Raw genomic sequence first — 16,354 nt, 5'->3', positions numbered from 1 at the left:
AAACATACACACAACCTAAAAGACATATAAACATGTAATTTACAGTAAATAATGCAAATGAGACACTATCATGTGCTGTACAGCATGAAAACACACGCATTCTAGCATACCATGCTTCAGAGCAAATTCTCAAAGAAATTTTAAAAAGTTTTGTTTTTATATTTTCTGCAGTTGACAAACTTAATTTGAAGCTCCTTCTGCGCTCTGAAGATAGTGCAATGCTAATTAGTGTCGCGCCAGCAAATCGTCCTCACTCACACCTCGACGCTCGTCGAAGTCGCGATGTTTTGACGTTTGAAGTCGCGCTACTAGTCGTGTTGGCGTTGGCTCCTGCGGCGCGGTGGCTGTCAGGGGAAGCGTCGTTGTAGGTAGTGTGGTGCCGTGTACACTGCTTACGTCCGCGACGCATCGCGCTGACGCAATGCCGTAGTTCGGTGGTTGGCGACGGGATGGAGCTGCTGTCACGTATTTCGTTGATCGGCGGGTAGGTGGCGCAGACGTCGTATACTTCGAGGGTTCGCCACTAGATGTCGAACTCCGCGTCGTCGTTGTTTCATTTAAGCCACTTGGCTCCGCAATAGTCACTGGTCAGTGTACACCTCCGCTATCCAAATCCTGGGTGTCGCGGTGTGTGGACCTTCTTTACTGCCGCAGGTGCTTTGGTAGCCGCTCACAGAGTCTGGGTGACGACATCCAGGAATTATGCCACAGTCAACACTCGTAAATGCGGTAACAGTTTATGGATCCACATCAAATTAAGCGATTGATACGTTCAAAAGATAATTTCGGATACGTAGTCACTTGAAAACATGCTCCTGATATTTTCGTAAAGGAATCTTGGCTGGATCACTCGCGATTATGTACGAACGCGCCTTTCCTTAGAGTAGGAATTTTGCAGTAATTCACGCAGGTTTTCGTGTCCATACATCAATATATCGTTTATTAACACTGCTCTTGTCACTTAAACTCGTAAAAACAAATTGTTTACCGTATCTCAGTCACTTTTGCTCTGTATTGTCTAAATAATGTGCTTCATTCCTGCAATTTCTAATTTCACCATAAATACGTTATATTACACTGTTTCCAGTCGAAATACTCTAATTTTAGCCATGGTGACGACAATATCGAATTATTCTTGCACTAAAATCGTCCGATAAATGCCAATGTCTTTCCACTGAAACCAAAAATGGTGCTTAATAAACCATTGATCGGATCCGAAGATTGCACTGTCCTTGGCACGGGAACCAAGATGGAACACCCCCAGTTTTGCGCTTTATTGGGTTTTGCGTGATTTACCGAAGCCGCCAAACAGTTAAGTATTATGATTATATATGACCGTGTGCGCAATGGATGAAAGGCTATCGGTTCTTCTACTGTGGTTTTGGGGGCATTTCAACCGAGTGCGGCTGTTCTGAGACGGAATAGTTAATGATTGAAAGTTTGTCTATTATTAAAAGACCATGTACAAACTGATATGTATTTCCACCAACACACTAATTCTGAGGCAGCTGCTACCTTCGCCTTACACGTTTAATTACGGTTATATCTTTTATTGGTTGCTTATTTTAAGTACTTCGTCACACGCGATGATGATGGTTAACATTCGCAACAATCCTCACTGCAATCCATGATTGTTGCTGGCCGACGCGGTTGAGGCGAAACACGTAATTCGGCACTTGTCACTTTTGGTTTCATATCACTCGCGAATCGATATTGGTGAGGGTCAACACCATGACGATCAGGGAGACGCGCCCATTTGTCATACTCTGGCGAATTTGCCGTTTACTACTCACTCGACCACCATTCTTGCCCGTCTCTCTCCAGTACCACTTCTTACTCGACACTAGTCTCACTGCTTCATGCAGCGCTCGACAATCGACTCCTCTGCTATCGATCTGGGCATCGGATACTAATATCTATGTTCATGGGATTACGGATCCCTTACAGATGGAATAAACAATAATACACCCATTTCTTTGAAATGGACGAACTTTGTATGTTTTTGTTTGAAGTGTGGCCTGTAGCATCTAAATTTTTCCAGACGTCACTCTTCCTGTAGTGGAGCACGTTTGCAACTGTATACAGTTCATCACTTAATTTTTGTTTTGCACGCTGCACAGGGTGTCAAAAGACAGCCTCGTTAGAGGCGATCTGGTCCTGACAATCGGTGTCTACACACTGGCAGTCCTAATTACAACAGCAAGATTGTGCACTCAACTTCCATACTAAGTTACAACTTGCCTTTCACATTGATCGCCATGTAGGAAAGGAACGCAGTGCCACTCTTCTTAGACTCGTCATATTTGCATAACTACAGAGGAAAGTAAGAAAGCCAATAAAGTAGTGACATAACAGCAGCGCCTTGATTTCTAAGGTAAGCAGCCCTCAACATTAGGCTTGTACTCACTCCATATCTGATCAATAACGAAAACCCACTTTTATCCACCCTCCTATGGTTTGCCGTTGGTCCCTGAGGACACACAAAGCGTATTGGAATTGTTATTGACATCAGGTAGGAGGTATCCTGTGTTAAATGTAGCTTGTAAGTTCTAGAGTGCCTTGTCATTTTCGAGGTGCTTGTGTTTTCATGCTACTTTATTCTCCAAAAGCTAGTTGTGATATCTTTAAAAATAGAAACGCTCCTACAAATTACACTCCTGGAAATGGAAAAAAGAACACATTGACACCGGTGTGTCAGACCCACCATACTTGCTCCGGACACTGCGAGAGGGCTGTACAAGCAATGATCACACGCACGGCACAGCGGATACACCAGGAACCGCGGTGTTGGCCGTCGAATGGCGCTAGCTGTGCAGCATTTGTGCACCGCCGCCGTCAGTGTCAGCCAGTTTGCCGTGGCATACGGAGTTCCATCGCAGTCTTTAACACTGGTAGCATGCAGCGACAGCGTGGACGTGAACCGTATGTGCAGTGGATGGACTTTGAGCGAGGGCGTATAGTGGGCATGTGGGAGGCCGGGTGGACGTACCGCCGAATTGCTCAACACGTGGGGCGTGAGGTCTCCACAGTACATCGATGTTGTCGCCAGTGGTCGGCGGAAGGTGCACGTGCCGTCGACCTGGGACCGGACCGCAGCGACGCACGGATGCACGCCAAGACCGTAGGATCCTACGCAGTGCCGTAGGGGACCGCACCGCCACTTCCCAGCAAATTAGGGACACTGTTGCTCCTGGGGTATCGGCGAGGACCATTCGCAACCGTCTCCATGAAGCTGGGCTACGGTCCCGCACACCGTTAGGCCGTCTTCCGCTCACGCCCCAACATCGTGCAGCCCGCCTCCAGTGGTGTCGCGACAGGCGTGAATGGAGGGACGAATGGAGACGTGTCGTCTTCAGCGATGAGAGTCGCTTCTGCCTTGGTGCCAATGATGGTCGTATGCGTGTTTGGCGCCGTGCAGGTGAGCGCCACAATCAGGACTGCATACGACCGAGGCACATAGGGCCAACAACCGGCATCATGGTGTGGGGAGCGATCTCCTACACTGGCCGTACACCACTGGTGATCGTCGAGGGGACACTGAATAGTGCACGGTACATCCAAACCGTCATCGAACCCATCGTTCTACCATTCCTAGACCGGCAAGGGAACTTGCTGTTCCAACAGGACAATGCACGTCCGCATGTATCCCGTGCCACCCAACGTGCTCTAGAAGGTGTAAGTCAACTACCCTGGCCAGCAAGATCTCCGGATCTGTCCCCCATTGAGCATGTTTGGGACTGGATGAAGCGTCGTCTCACGCGGTCTGCACGTCCAGCACGAACGCTGGTCCAACTGAGGCGCCAGGTGGAAATGGCATGGCAAGCCGTTCCACAGGACTACATCCAGCATCTCTACGATCGTCTCCATGGGAGAATAGCAGCCTGCATTGCTGCGAAAGGTGGATATACACTGTACTAGTGCCGACATTGTGCATGCTCTGTTGCCTGTGTCTATGTGCCTGTGGTTCTGTCAGTGTGATCATGTGATGTATCTGACCCCAGGAATGTGTCAATAAAGTTTCCCCTTCCTGGGACAATGAATTCACGGTGTTCTTATTTCAATTTCCAGGAGTGTATTTGGGGGGGGGGGGGTGAGAGGCGGTATGTTATTATCACCATGACAGAGACCCCCCCCTGCCCCGCCCCGCTCACCCTCTGCATCTGTACCTGACAAGTTGTTAAGTTCAGTTAACGGCTTGTAAGAGATCGTCTATAGCGCCTGCCAGGTTTGATTTTTTTATTCGTGAATATGTAGTTAAATTACCAGGACTTCTTGTATGGTGCTTTGTGCTGTACATGGCTGTACAGGGCTGATTACCTGACGTGAACTTTAATGAAAATAATAGTTATTTACAATAGCCAGGGACTCGACGGCGCAATATCTATGATAAAAAGAATAATACGTACCATGTGGGTTACAGAATTTCTTGACTTGTGGTTAGTAGTTGGACTCTCCTGAAGCGTATTTACTGGTGTGTTGGTTGGATTGTAGTTAATATTTATTATTTAAAATCTTTGTTCTTTGTATGGAAGTGACAGTCAATTAACTCCTTGGAACACAGGTTCTGTGGAAGTTCCGAATGTTAGCAATCGCAGCAGTTATGGACTCCCTCTACCCTGATACTGCGAAGTCAGATAACTACAGAATTAGAGGGCTTATTGGCTAGCAGTATAAAGATTAGGAGGGCATTTACGAGTAAGACAAGGTCCCTTTGGTGTGGTATCTGACCTGGATTAATGACATGAACTTAATACATCCAGGTTCATGTGGGCCGTTAGTGGCATAGAGACCAATCATCTAGAATAAGGTAGGGCACGTGATAGGAAACTCACTACATACTGAAGACGGATATGCGGATCGATATCGGTCCGGAGTAATAGAATTTTAAAGGTACAAATACTCTGAAGAGTCAAAGAAACTGGCATACCTGCTTAATATAGTGAGGGCCCCTGCGATCACGCAGAACTTCAGCAACACGTCCTGGCACGGACTCGACTAATGTATGAAGTAGAGCTGGAGACAACTGACACCATGACTCCTGCAGGGCTGCCCATAAATCCGTAAGAGTACGACGGGGTGGAGATCTCTTCTGAATAGCACGTTGCAAGGCATCCCAGATACGCTCAATAATTTTCATGCCTGGGGAGCTTGGAGCTGTTTAAACTCAGAAGAGTGTTCCTGGAACAACTATGTAGCAATTCTGTGTTGGATGACCCATTTCCTGCTCGAACTGCCGAGGTCCGACGGAATGCACAATGGACATGAACGGATACTCGTGATCAGACGTGTCACCTATCAGAGTCGTATCTAGACGTATCACAGGTCCCATATCACTCCAACTGCACACGTTACACATCACTGCAGAGCCTCCACCAACTTGAACAGTCCCCTGCTCACAGGCAGGGTCCACGGATTCATGTGGTTGTCTCCATACCTATACACGTTGATCCACTCGATACAATCTGAAACGAACGACGTGACGAGGTTCTCCTCACTCGGATTCGGTTAGGCCACAGCCCTATGACGCATGGCTTCCTGCTCCGGCGAGAGGCCCCTCCAATGTGTGGTGCTTGTGGCGTCCAGGTCACTGTGCGCCACGTTTTATTGGATTGCGTTTTATTTTCTGACCAGCGGGCCGCGGCTGACTTGCCAGCGGACCTGCCATCTCTTTTAGGCAACACTCGGACGAATGTGGTTAAAGTTTTAAAGTTCTGTGCTAAGTCAAATGTTTTACAAAGATTTTAGCGAGAGGATATTAGTTTGCTCACTGTGTGACAAGCTCGCCCACATTTTATGTAAGTGGCCAGCCAATGACAATTTCCTGTGACATTCTTGTTGCTACGTTTTCCCTTTCCTTACGTTTTACTTTCTTATGTAGCATTTTCCTTATTTTCCTGCTTTCTTTGCGTGTGTGCTTCAGTTTTATTAGGTCTGTCCACATTCGTTCCTTTTAATGTGTGTCAGGGCGCTGATGACCTCGACGTTGAGCGTCCATAAGCCCCAACACATACACAAACACACAATCTGAAACGAGACTCGTCCGACCAGGCAACATGTTTCCAGTCATTAACAGTCCAATGTCGGTGTTGACGGGCTCAGACGAGGCGTAAAGCTTTGTGTCGTGCACTCAAGGGTACACGAGTGGGCCTTCAGCTCCGAAAGCCCACATGGATGATGATTCGGCGAATGGTTTGCACGTTGACACTTGTTGATGACCCAGCACTAAAATACACAGCACTTTGCGGACGGGTTGCACTTCTGTCACGTTGAACGATTCTCTTCAGTCGTTGTTGGTCCTATTGTTGAAGGACCTTTTTCAAGCCGAAGCGATGTCGGAGATTTGATGTTTTACCGGATTCCTTATATTCGCGGTACACTCGTGAAATGGTCGTACCGGAAAATGACCACTCCATCGCTACCTCGGAGATGCTGTGTCCCGTCGCTCGTCCGCCGACTATAACACCACGTTCAGACTCACTTAAATGTTGATAACCTGCCATTGTAGCAGACACAACTGCGCCAGACGCTTGTTTTATAGGCGTTGACGACCGCAGCACCGTATTCTGCCTGTTTACGTACCTCCGTATTTGAATACGCATGCCTATACCAGTTTCTTTGGCGCTTCAGTGTAGATCCTATGCAGCGTATGTGGAGTTGTAGTCGTCAAAAATGAAGTTCCCGAGTCTTACGACTGACCGTGTAGACGAGCTCTATCCAGACGGAGCGCTCGCCGATCTCGTCCTCGCCGCCGAGCAGGTCCTCGGCGGCGGCGAGCACGAGGTGGACACCGTCGACGTGCTGGAAGTCTTCGAGCGGCGGCGGCGCCCAGCCGAACTCGCGGAAGGCCTGCGGCAGCGGGCGCGTGTGCGCGTGCGCGCGCAGCGTGGCGGGGTGCGGGCGCAGCGCGTGGCTCAGCGTGCCGCGCAGCACCTGGCTCTTGGGCCGCAGCGGCCGCGCGGCTCCCAGCTCGCGCCGCGCCAGGCCGCCCACCAGCGACAGCAGCGCCGCGCAGCCGCTCTGCTCCAGCCAGCGACGCGCGGCCTCCGCTTTGAAGCCCTCGGAGTCCAGCTCCGCGCCCCTCTCGCTCTTCTCCGACCTGCGACACACCGCGCTACACCACCGTGAACAGAGCAAAGCGGCGGCTGGCCAAACCGACCACTGGTGTTGCGTAAGCGCCATCATAGTGCTATTGCTGGAGCAACGGGACATGCGGGCCCTGTCACAGCACTTGACACTACAGGTCTTACGACTTGCAGCGACTGTCTCTAACGGGATGCGAGTTATTATTTGAGACCACTTTGATACTTAATAGCTGCCCCTTTAAATGGACTCACGCTCTCGGTAAGACATGACGAAGTCAAACACTTTATTGGACATCTTTTCACTGACTTCCTGATTTCCCGTCTGCCCCAGATGCAACCGAGCGCTCACAATGCACACTGCTGGCCATTAAAATTTCTACACCACGAAGATGACGTGCTACAGATGCGAAATTTAGCCGACACGAACAAGATGCTGTGATATGCAAATGATTAGCTTTTCAGAGCATTCACACAAGGTTGGCGCCGGTGGCGACACCTACAACGTTCTAACATGAGGAAAGTTTGCAAGCGATTACTCATACAGAAACAGCAGTTGACCGGCGTGGCCTGGTGAAACGTTGTTGTGATGCCTCGTGTAAGGAGGCGTTCCGACTTTGATAAAGGCCGGATTGTAGCCTATCGCGATTGCGGTTTATCGTATCGCGACATTGTTGCTCGCGTTGGTCGAGAACCAGTGACTGTTGGCAGAATATGAAATCGGTGGGTTCAGGAGGGTCATACGGAACGCCGTGCTGGATCCCAACGGCCTCGTATCACTAGCAGTCGAGATGACAGACATCTTATCCGCATTGCTGTAACGGATCGTGCAGCCACGTCTCGATTCCTGAGGCAACAGATGGGGACGTTTGCAAGACAGCAACCATCTGCACAATCACTTCGACGACGTTTGCAGCAGCATAGACTACCAGCTCGGAGACCGTGGCTTCGGATACCCTTGACGCTGCATCACAGACAGGAGCGTCTGCGATGGTGTACTCAACGACGAACCTGGGTGCACGAATGGCAAAACGTCATTTTTTCGGATGAATCCAGGTTCTGTTTACAGCATCATAATGGTCGCATCCGTGTTTGGCGACATCGCGGTGAACGCACATTGGAAGCGTGTATTCGTCATCGCCATACTGGCGTAGCACCCGGCGTGATGGTATGAGATGCCATTGATTACACGTCTCGGTCACCTCTTGTTTGCATTGACGGCACTTTGAACAGTGGACGTTACATTTCAGATGTGTTACGACCCGTGGCTCTAACCTTCGATCCCTGCGAAACCCTACATTTCAGCAGGATAATGCACGACAGCATGTTGCAGGTCCTGTACTGGAATTTCTGGATACAAAAAATGTTCGACTGCTGCCGTGGCCAGCACATTCTCCAGATCTCTCACCAACTGAAAACGTCTGGTGAATGGTGGCTGAGAAAATGGCTCGTCACAATACGCTAGTCACTACTTTTGATGAACTGTGGTATCGTGTTGAAGCTGGATGGGCAGCTGTACCTGTACACGCCATTCAAGCTCCGTTTGACTCAATGCCCAGGCGTATCAAGGCCATTATTATGGCCAGAGGTGGTTGTTCTGGGTACTGATTTCTCAGGGTCTATGCACCAGAATTGCGTGAAAATGTAATCTCATGTCAGTTCTAGTATAATATATTTGTCCAATGAATACCCGTTTATCATCGGCATTTCTTCTTGGTGTAGCAATTTTAATGGCCAGTAGTGTACATCGGGCAAGGCGACAAGTGTGACGTCAGAAATTCGTTGCGGGACCCGCATCTCACTTGGCGCTAACTATAGATGACATACAGGAAGTGGACATACGGGAAGTGGACAAAAATATCAAAACAAACTACTACACCTAATATTCTGTAGGAAAACCGTTGGCTTTCAAAACAGCTTGCAGCCATCACGGAATAGATAAATACAGATCTTGTACGGTTTTCAAGGGAATCTTCTACCATTCTTCATGCAAAATAGTGGTAAGTTCAGCTAACGATTGTAGAGGTGGATAGCAATCGCGCACCCCTGTCTCCAAACTAGACGACAACGGCTTCATAATACTGAGATCTGATGACTGTGATGGCCAGGGCAGTTCGTGCTCACGAAACCAACCCTTGACGTTGCCAGCTGTGTGAAGAGGGGTCCTGTTACCTTGGAACACAACATCACTGTTGGGTATAAACACCGTACCTTGGGATGGACCTGATCAGCCACAATGGTTACAGAATCCTTGGTAGTTGCTCAGCCTTCCAGAGTAACCAGGGCGGCCATCAAGTACCACTGTATGGCTGCCTAAGTCATTACTGAACTCCTGCCATCTTTCACTCTTGGGATGTAAACAGGGCCAGAAGTTGAGAACAATACGGAACGAGACTCGTGCGACCAAATGACTTTCCCTCATTGCTCCATAGTCTAGGTTTTATGTGATGTCAGGAGAACATGGAGGCCAATTCAGTGGTCCATGTCCAATCCGGCGTTCAGAAAATGCTCGATTCATAGTCTTCCAAAGATCCAGCGAGGTGGAGCACCATCTTGTTGAAACCAGACGTTTCGTTGCAGATCTACAGCTAGGGAAAAGCAAAAAATCTGTAACATATCCAGGTACATAATTCCTGTGAATCTTTCCTCAACAAAGAATAACAGTCCAATTATCTTCTCGCAGATGTGGGCACATTCTAGCACAGTTATGCACAGTGTGGCAGCAGTGTCATTCTCCCCCCCCCCCCCCCCCCTTCCCTGCAGTTCGGCAACGCAGACTTTGTTTGCCGGCTTTCTCTGGCCGCGCACGCGCAGTAGTTCTCCCCCCCCCCCCCCTCCAAGCTTCTTCCCGAGCGCGCCCTGTGTGTCTTCAAGGAATCGTCGCCGTTACTGTTGTTAGGAATCGTCCCCGATTTATTGGATTGCCGTAACTCCGGATTTGGCCGTCTGTTTGTTGACTAAAATTTTAAGTGTTTGGACTGCACAACATTTCTTGAGAAACGATCGGTATTATTTGCTTGTCTGCTCACTCGGATCCTGCCTTGCATGGCTCTCTGAAAATTGTTGCAGTTTTATTTGATGGAACAGTTACCATACCGTTTATTCAGAGTGTGTTGGTATACATTTAGTTTGCCTTATATGATTTTGGGAATTATGAGGTCTTATGGGCCAAAATGGCGTAAAATTAGAATATTAATTAGTACTTGGGGAAGGTTTTAAAATTTGATGCATCTCATTTATTATTTTATAGAGATAGACTTTTTCTTAAAGTGAAATTTTGTAATTTTAGAGGCCATTGTTAACATGTGTTTGAATTGTTTTAGATCATATTGTGCAAGCTTAAGACTTGATGTATTCTTTGGTGGTTGTGTTAAATACAGTAATTAAAGAGATGAGGCTTATGCATCCTTTAAGACACTGACTGCATGAACGACTGTTTTCCGGGTCTCACACACCCATGCCCGAGGGAGGACTCGAACCTCCGCCGGGATTAGTCACACAGTCCATGACTGCAGCGCCACAGACCGCTCGGCTAACCCCGTGCTGCTGTTCACCTAATTTTTACCTCATTTTTTCTGGTTCGAGTTAGCTTTGGTCTTGGCGAGTGGTATTGTAAAATTTTCTTGTTTTACAGTCCTTGTTATATTAAAACATGTAATGGTATTTCTAGATGCGTAGCTGACTGTATAATTTTCTGGCTTCTTAGCATTAGCTTCTAAAAGGAGGCTTTTGGCGCGTGACATTAGAAGAGATTTGTACTCAGACTGTGGTATTCTTGTTGACAGCTATTGCTAATTGTGTTCCCGAAGTTCAGGCTGTTGCGTGATTGTAGCGTATTTGGCGCGAGCGGAAGGTCTGTTGGTGTAACACCGCAGTGTTTGTGGTAGCTGCTGGTATCTGGGGCGGCGCTGCATCACGGTGCTCAAGTTTGCTTATGTCGGCTCTCTACAGATTAAGTTGAGTTTTGTCAGCCTTTCTCTTTAGCGCCTAACGATTATTCTTTTAACACCTGCCCGTAAATGAAGATGACATGTTTTCGGTTGGTATGATCCTTAAATTTAGTTATTCATGCTTTTTTCCATCTGATTGCTAGTGAGTCTTAGTATAGTCCTAGGGCAGTGTCTTGCATACAATACTTTACATATTTTCCCTGTGTCTGAAGGTGTTTTAAAAGTCCTGATTTTTAGTAATTAACGTTTTAACATAACATCACCTTGTGTCATGTAAATATTTTTTTCATTTTTGAAGAAAATTTCTGTATTGCTCCAGTTATCCAGATTTAGATCTTTTGTTAAGGTTATTTGTGTCTACTTACCTTAATGCCAAGATTGTCTGTTGATGGCTTTGGAAATATGCGTTACAGAAATCTTTTATCTAACTGTCATTAAAAATTAACTGTAAAGTTACAGAAAGCTTTAAGGGCTGAGACAGTTTGGTATTTTTTAAGTTATCAAAAAAAAATTTTTTTTTAATTCCATTATGGTGTCACTGATTTTAATTATTGGTTAATCTTCGAGAGCATGTTTAAACTGGCATGTACAGGTCATGCACTTTGTTGGAATACATTGAAGCGCCAAAAAGACTGTTATAGGCATGCCTATTCAAATACAGAGATATGTGAACAGCCAGAACACGGCGCAGCGACGTCTATATAAGACAGCAAGTGTTTGGCGCAGTTCTCAGATCGCTTACTGCTGTTACAATGGCAAGTTATAAGATTTAAGTGAATTTGGACATGGTGTTATAGTCGGTACACGAGCGATGGAACACGGCATACCTGAGGTAGACATGAAGTGGGGATTCTCCCGTACGGCCATTTCACGAGCGTACGTGAAATCAGGAATCCAGTAAAACAACATATCTCCGACATCGCTACAGCTGGAAAAAGATCCTGCAGGAACAGAACCAACTACGACTGAAGAGAATCGTTCAGCGTGACAGAAGTGCAACCCTATTACAGATTGCTGCAGATTTCAGTGCTGGGCCATCAACAAGTGTCAGTATGTGAACCATTCAATGAAACTTCATCAGTATGGTCTTTCGGAGCTGAAGGCCCATTCATGTAGCCTTAATCACTGCATCACCTTGCTGCACTCGCTGGACAGTGTGTCTAAGGCGTTCAGCCTGACCGGTTTGCCTCCAAACACGTCTACGATGATTGTCTGGTTGAAGGCGTATGTGACACTCATTGGTGAAGAGAAAATGATGCCAGTCCTGGGCGGTCCATTCGGCATGTTGTCGGGCTCGTATATACCGCGCTGCTTGGGGTCGTGGTTGCAAAGATGGACCTCGCAATGGACGTCGGGAGTGAAGTTGCACATCATGCAGCCTATTGCGCACAGTTTGAGTCGTAACACGACGTCCTGTGGCTGCATGCACGAGAAGCATTATTCAACATGGTGGCGTTGCTGTCAGGACTCCTCCGAGCCATAATCTGTAGGTAGCGGTCATCCACTGCAGTAGTAGCTCTTGGGCGGCCTGAGCGAGGGATGTCATCGACAGTTCCGGTCTCTCTGTATATCCTCCATGTCCGATCAACATTGCTTTGGTTCACTCCGAGACGCCTGAACACTTCCCTTGTTAAGAGCTCTTCCTGGCACCAAATAACAACGGGGACGCGAACGAACCGCGGTATTGATCATCTAGGCATGGTTGAAGTACAGACAACACGAGCCGTGTACCTCCTTCCTGGTGGAATGACTGGAACTGATCGGCTGTCGGACCCCCTCGGTCTAATAGGCGCTGCTCATGAATGGTTGTTTACATCTTTGGGGGGGGGGGGGGGGGGTTTAGTGATATCTCTCAACAGTCAAAAGGATTGTGTCTGTGATACAGTATCCACAGTCAGCGTCTATCTTCAGGAGTTCTGGGAACTGGGGTGATGCAAAACTTTTTTTATGTGTGTATTTTGAGTTACAATCATTGGGAACTGTCATTGTGAGACCTGAAGATTTTAAATCGATAGACGTGCAAATGAGAGTCCGGAGTTTATTTAGTAGCACGAAGTAGCCGTCGTGATGCAGCATTTCAGCCATCACCCAGCGACGATCGAAGTCCAGATGAAAAGCAAGTTCGTACGCGGTGGTGGGAGGAGTAGATGGACCACAGGAACAGTTTCTGAAGGCGACGGTTCATCAGCAAGATTTATAACAGGTAACTGACAGATCCGACTCGGTGAAAACGGACCAGGCGCAGACAGCAGCTGAAGCATGTCACTGCAAACACACATTTTTCACCGTAGCACCAAAAGTGAATATGTGGCTTGGATTCAAAAAGCTTACAGTTAATGATTCCTTCATTTTTGCAGAGGAGACACTTATAGGATATACTCGTACTTCCTCTTGATACACTGGAGTAATTCCTGGAACCACAGTTTCGGAAAAAAGACATTGCCGACACTGTTGCGTTCCAACAGAGTGGAACAAGCTCTCATTTTGTTCTCAAGGTAGGGGAGTACTTAATTTGAAAATTTGCCGACAAACGGATAGGTAGAGGTTCAGCGACACTGTGGCCATCGTTATCGCCAGAATTTACACGCTTGGATTCTTCACGTGGGGGTACATAAAATCAAGGTCTACGAAACAAAGGTATGGGATGTCCTGGATCTAAGAGCTCGAATCCGGGATGCAGCGTCGGTCATTTCACAAGATATGCTTCAGTATGTATTCAGATATTCACTTGAACAATGAAAGAAAAATTTTGAAATGGACAGAGGCCATGTTGAAGTGCGATGACAATGTATAAATAGAAACATAATAAACATACATGTGTATTTTATAACTGCAACCATAATTTATTAAAACTGATCGATATTTTATGACCATCCTCCATCTCTTTCTTTCCCTCTCCTCCTCTCCCTTCTCTATACATCTCCTCCCCCTCTTTGTCCATCCCATCCCCCCGACTCTCAGTCCCACTCCTCATCCTCCCTCTCTCTGTTCATCTCCCTATACCTCTTGTCTCTGTCCATCTTCTCCTCCTCATCTATCTTTTTCTTCTCTTCCTCCTACCTGACTCTCAGTCCATCTCCTCCTCCTCCTCTCTGACCACCTCGTATGCCCCCCTCACCCCACTTAGAGCTAGTGGGTTTTACCCCACAGTACATCTTTACTGAGTAGTATGTGTACCAAGTTTGGTAAAAATCTGTCTATTGGTTTAATTGTAGATGTGGAACATACATACGAACACAGACATACATCCAGAGAACATTAATAAAACCGGCAAACTGCAGGGAGGTTCCCTGACTGGAAGTAGAGGGAAAAAGGTCCTATGAACATGTGCCTGTAAATGTATTGTTACCACAGTAGATGGCACCGACGAATGACAGTTGCTCTGAGCATGAGCCCTGTATTCCTTATATGTTGCAGGCTGTGTGATTGACACAGCACACTATAAGCAGCAGAATGGTCCGGTATTCATGTCAGGAACAAGCTGAGAGTGGAGAGGCAGCACGGCTATGCCAAAGTAAGTACCCTCACAGACACCAACCATATTCCACAACATTACAAACCCCTTTTGGGCGTTCGTGTAATGATGAGAAATGGCTCTGAGCACTATGCGACTTAACTTCTGAGGTCATCAGTCGCCTAGAACTTAGAAGTAATTAAACCTAACTAACCTAAGGACATCACACACATCCATGCCCGAGGCAGGATTCGATGATGATGATGATGATTATTAGTGTTTTAGGGCGCACAACAGCGAGGTTATCAGCGCCCGTTCCCAAAAGTTCAATTCAGAGCCGAATTGTGAGAGAATGGATATTGTTCAAATTGCAAGATTGGACACAGCACAGCGGTCGTTCGGCTCCAGACTGTAGCGCCTAGAACCGCATGGCCACTCCGGCCGGCGAGTAATGATGAGCCCTTTCAGACAGACGAACGTGCAGGGAGGCGGCAGTCTGTGTGTACACCACAATTGGAGAACCATGTTCTACAGGATATTCGGACGAACCCTAGTTCAAGCTCCAGGCAAGTGGCCTGCCAACATGGTGTAACCCAAAGTACGAATATTTGTACCTTGCATGACAACCGCTACTATCCCCACGGAGGCCACTTTGAAAATCTGTTGTGAGATGGATGAGATGCAATTTTTTCCTGTATTCCAGGTCGATCTGTTGTCACTATACGTACGCCGTTCATTTCTGGACACACGTTCATGGGACCTGTTTTCCTCCATTTAAAGTCAAGAATCGGTCTCTGCAGTTTTCCGGTTTTAATAATGGGACCTTAAAGCATCAACACTGGATAGCCAGCAACCACAAACTGAGTATACCGAAAGGAATTCTGTAGTTGAGAATCTGTTGGAGAGAGCAGCCTTTTGTAAACTAAACAATAAACTATTGGTAGATCTCAGTTTAACCATCTGCTTATATACATGTACAAGGTCGAAGTTGGGATTAACAGAAGTGCTGAATGCATCTGAGCAGCAGCACGAGAAAAGATTGGCTTTACTTGTGGTGTCAGGGAGAGGTTCATTAGAGTAGGCTTTGAAATGAGGACTGCTAGTAGTTGGAAGGAAGAGGAACTTGCCTGGAGACGAGCTTGTCGCCGAGCAGCACGACGGCGAAGGCGTTGTGTCCGGGCTGCGCGGAGAGGGGCAGGCAGAGCGCGCCGGCGCGGATGCGGCCCCTCAGCAGCAGGTGGCGCGACAGCTGGCGGGAGTCGCGCAGCTGATTGGGGCCCAGCACCACCGGCTCCACGCGCTGGGCAGCCTCCAGCACCGCGCCCGCCTCCTCCGGCAGTGATACCTGCCCCACCACACTCCTCACCTCCTCCCTTCCTCCCGGTCACAAAGGACATGGCCTAACACACTGTTCTACATCCGCAAACACTGCGGAACCTGGTAAATACACTATCGGACATTAAAATAGCTACACCAAGAAGAAATGCCGATGATAAACGGGTATTCATTGGACAAATATATTATACTAGAACTGACACGTGATTACATTTTCACGCATTTTGGGTGCATAGATCCTGAGAAATCAGTACACAGAACAACCACCTCTGGCCGTAATAACGACCTTGATACGCCTGGGCATTGAGTCAAACAGAGCTTGGATGGCGTGTACAGGTACAGCTGCACGTGCAGCTTCAACACGATACCACAGTCCATCAAGAGTAGTGACTGGCGTATTGTGACGAGCCAGTTGCTCGGCCACCATTGACTAGACGTTGTCAATTGGTGAGAGATCTGGAGAATATGCTGGCCAGGGCAGCAGTCGAACATTTTCTGTATCCAAAAAGGCCCGTACAGGACCTGCAACATGCGGT

At 47.6% G+C, this 16,354-nt stretch overlaps 1 protein-coding gene across 1 annotated transcript in view; it reads right to left on the bottom strand.

Moving 5' to 3' along the window:
* Window positions 1-16,354, bottom strand: part of LOC126191262 (uncharacterized) — a 161,561-nt gene that overhangs the window by 104,967 nt on the left and 40,240 nt on the right. The window contains exons 3-4 of the mRNA XM_049932111.1: window positions 15,611-15,828; window positions 6,697-7,096 (exon numbers count right to left, since the gene is read on the bottom strand). Coding sequence (XP_049788068.1) covers window positions 6,697-7,096; window positions 15,611-15,828 — 618 coding nt within the window. The remainder of the gene's footprint in view (window positions 1-6,696; window positions 7,097-15,610; window positions 15,829-16,354) is intronic.

This window comes from Schistocerca cancellata, chromosome 1, assembly GCF_023864275.1.
Source record: "Schistocerca cancellata isolate TAMUIC-IGC-003103 chromosome 1, iqSchCanc2.1, whole genome shotgun sequence".
Classification (NCBI taxonomy): Eukaryota; Metazoa; Arthropoda; class Insecta; order Orthoptera; family Acrididae; genus Schistocerca; species Schistocerca cancellata.
The sequence above is the reverse complement of the archived record's forward strand: the minus strand, read 5'-3'. Positions and strand labels throughout refer to the sequence as shown.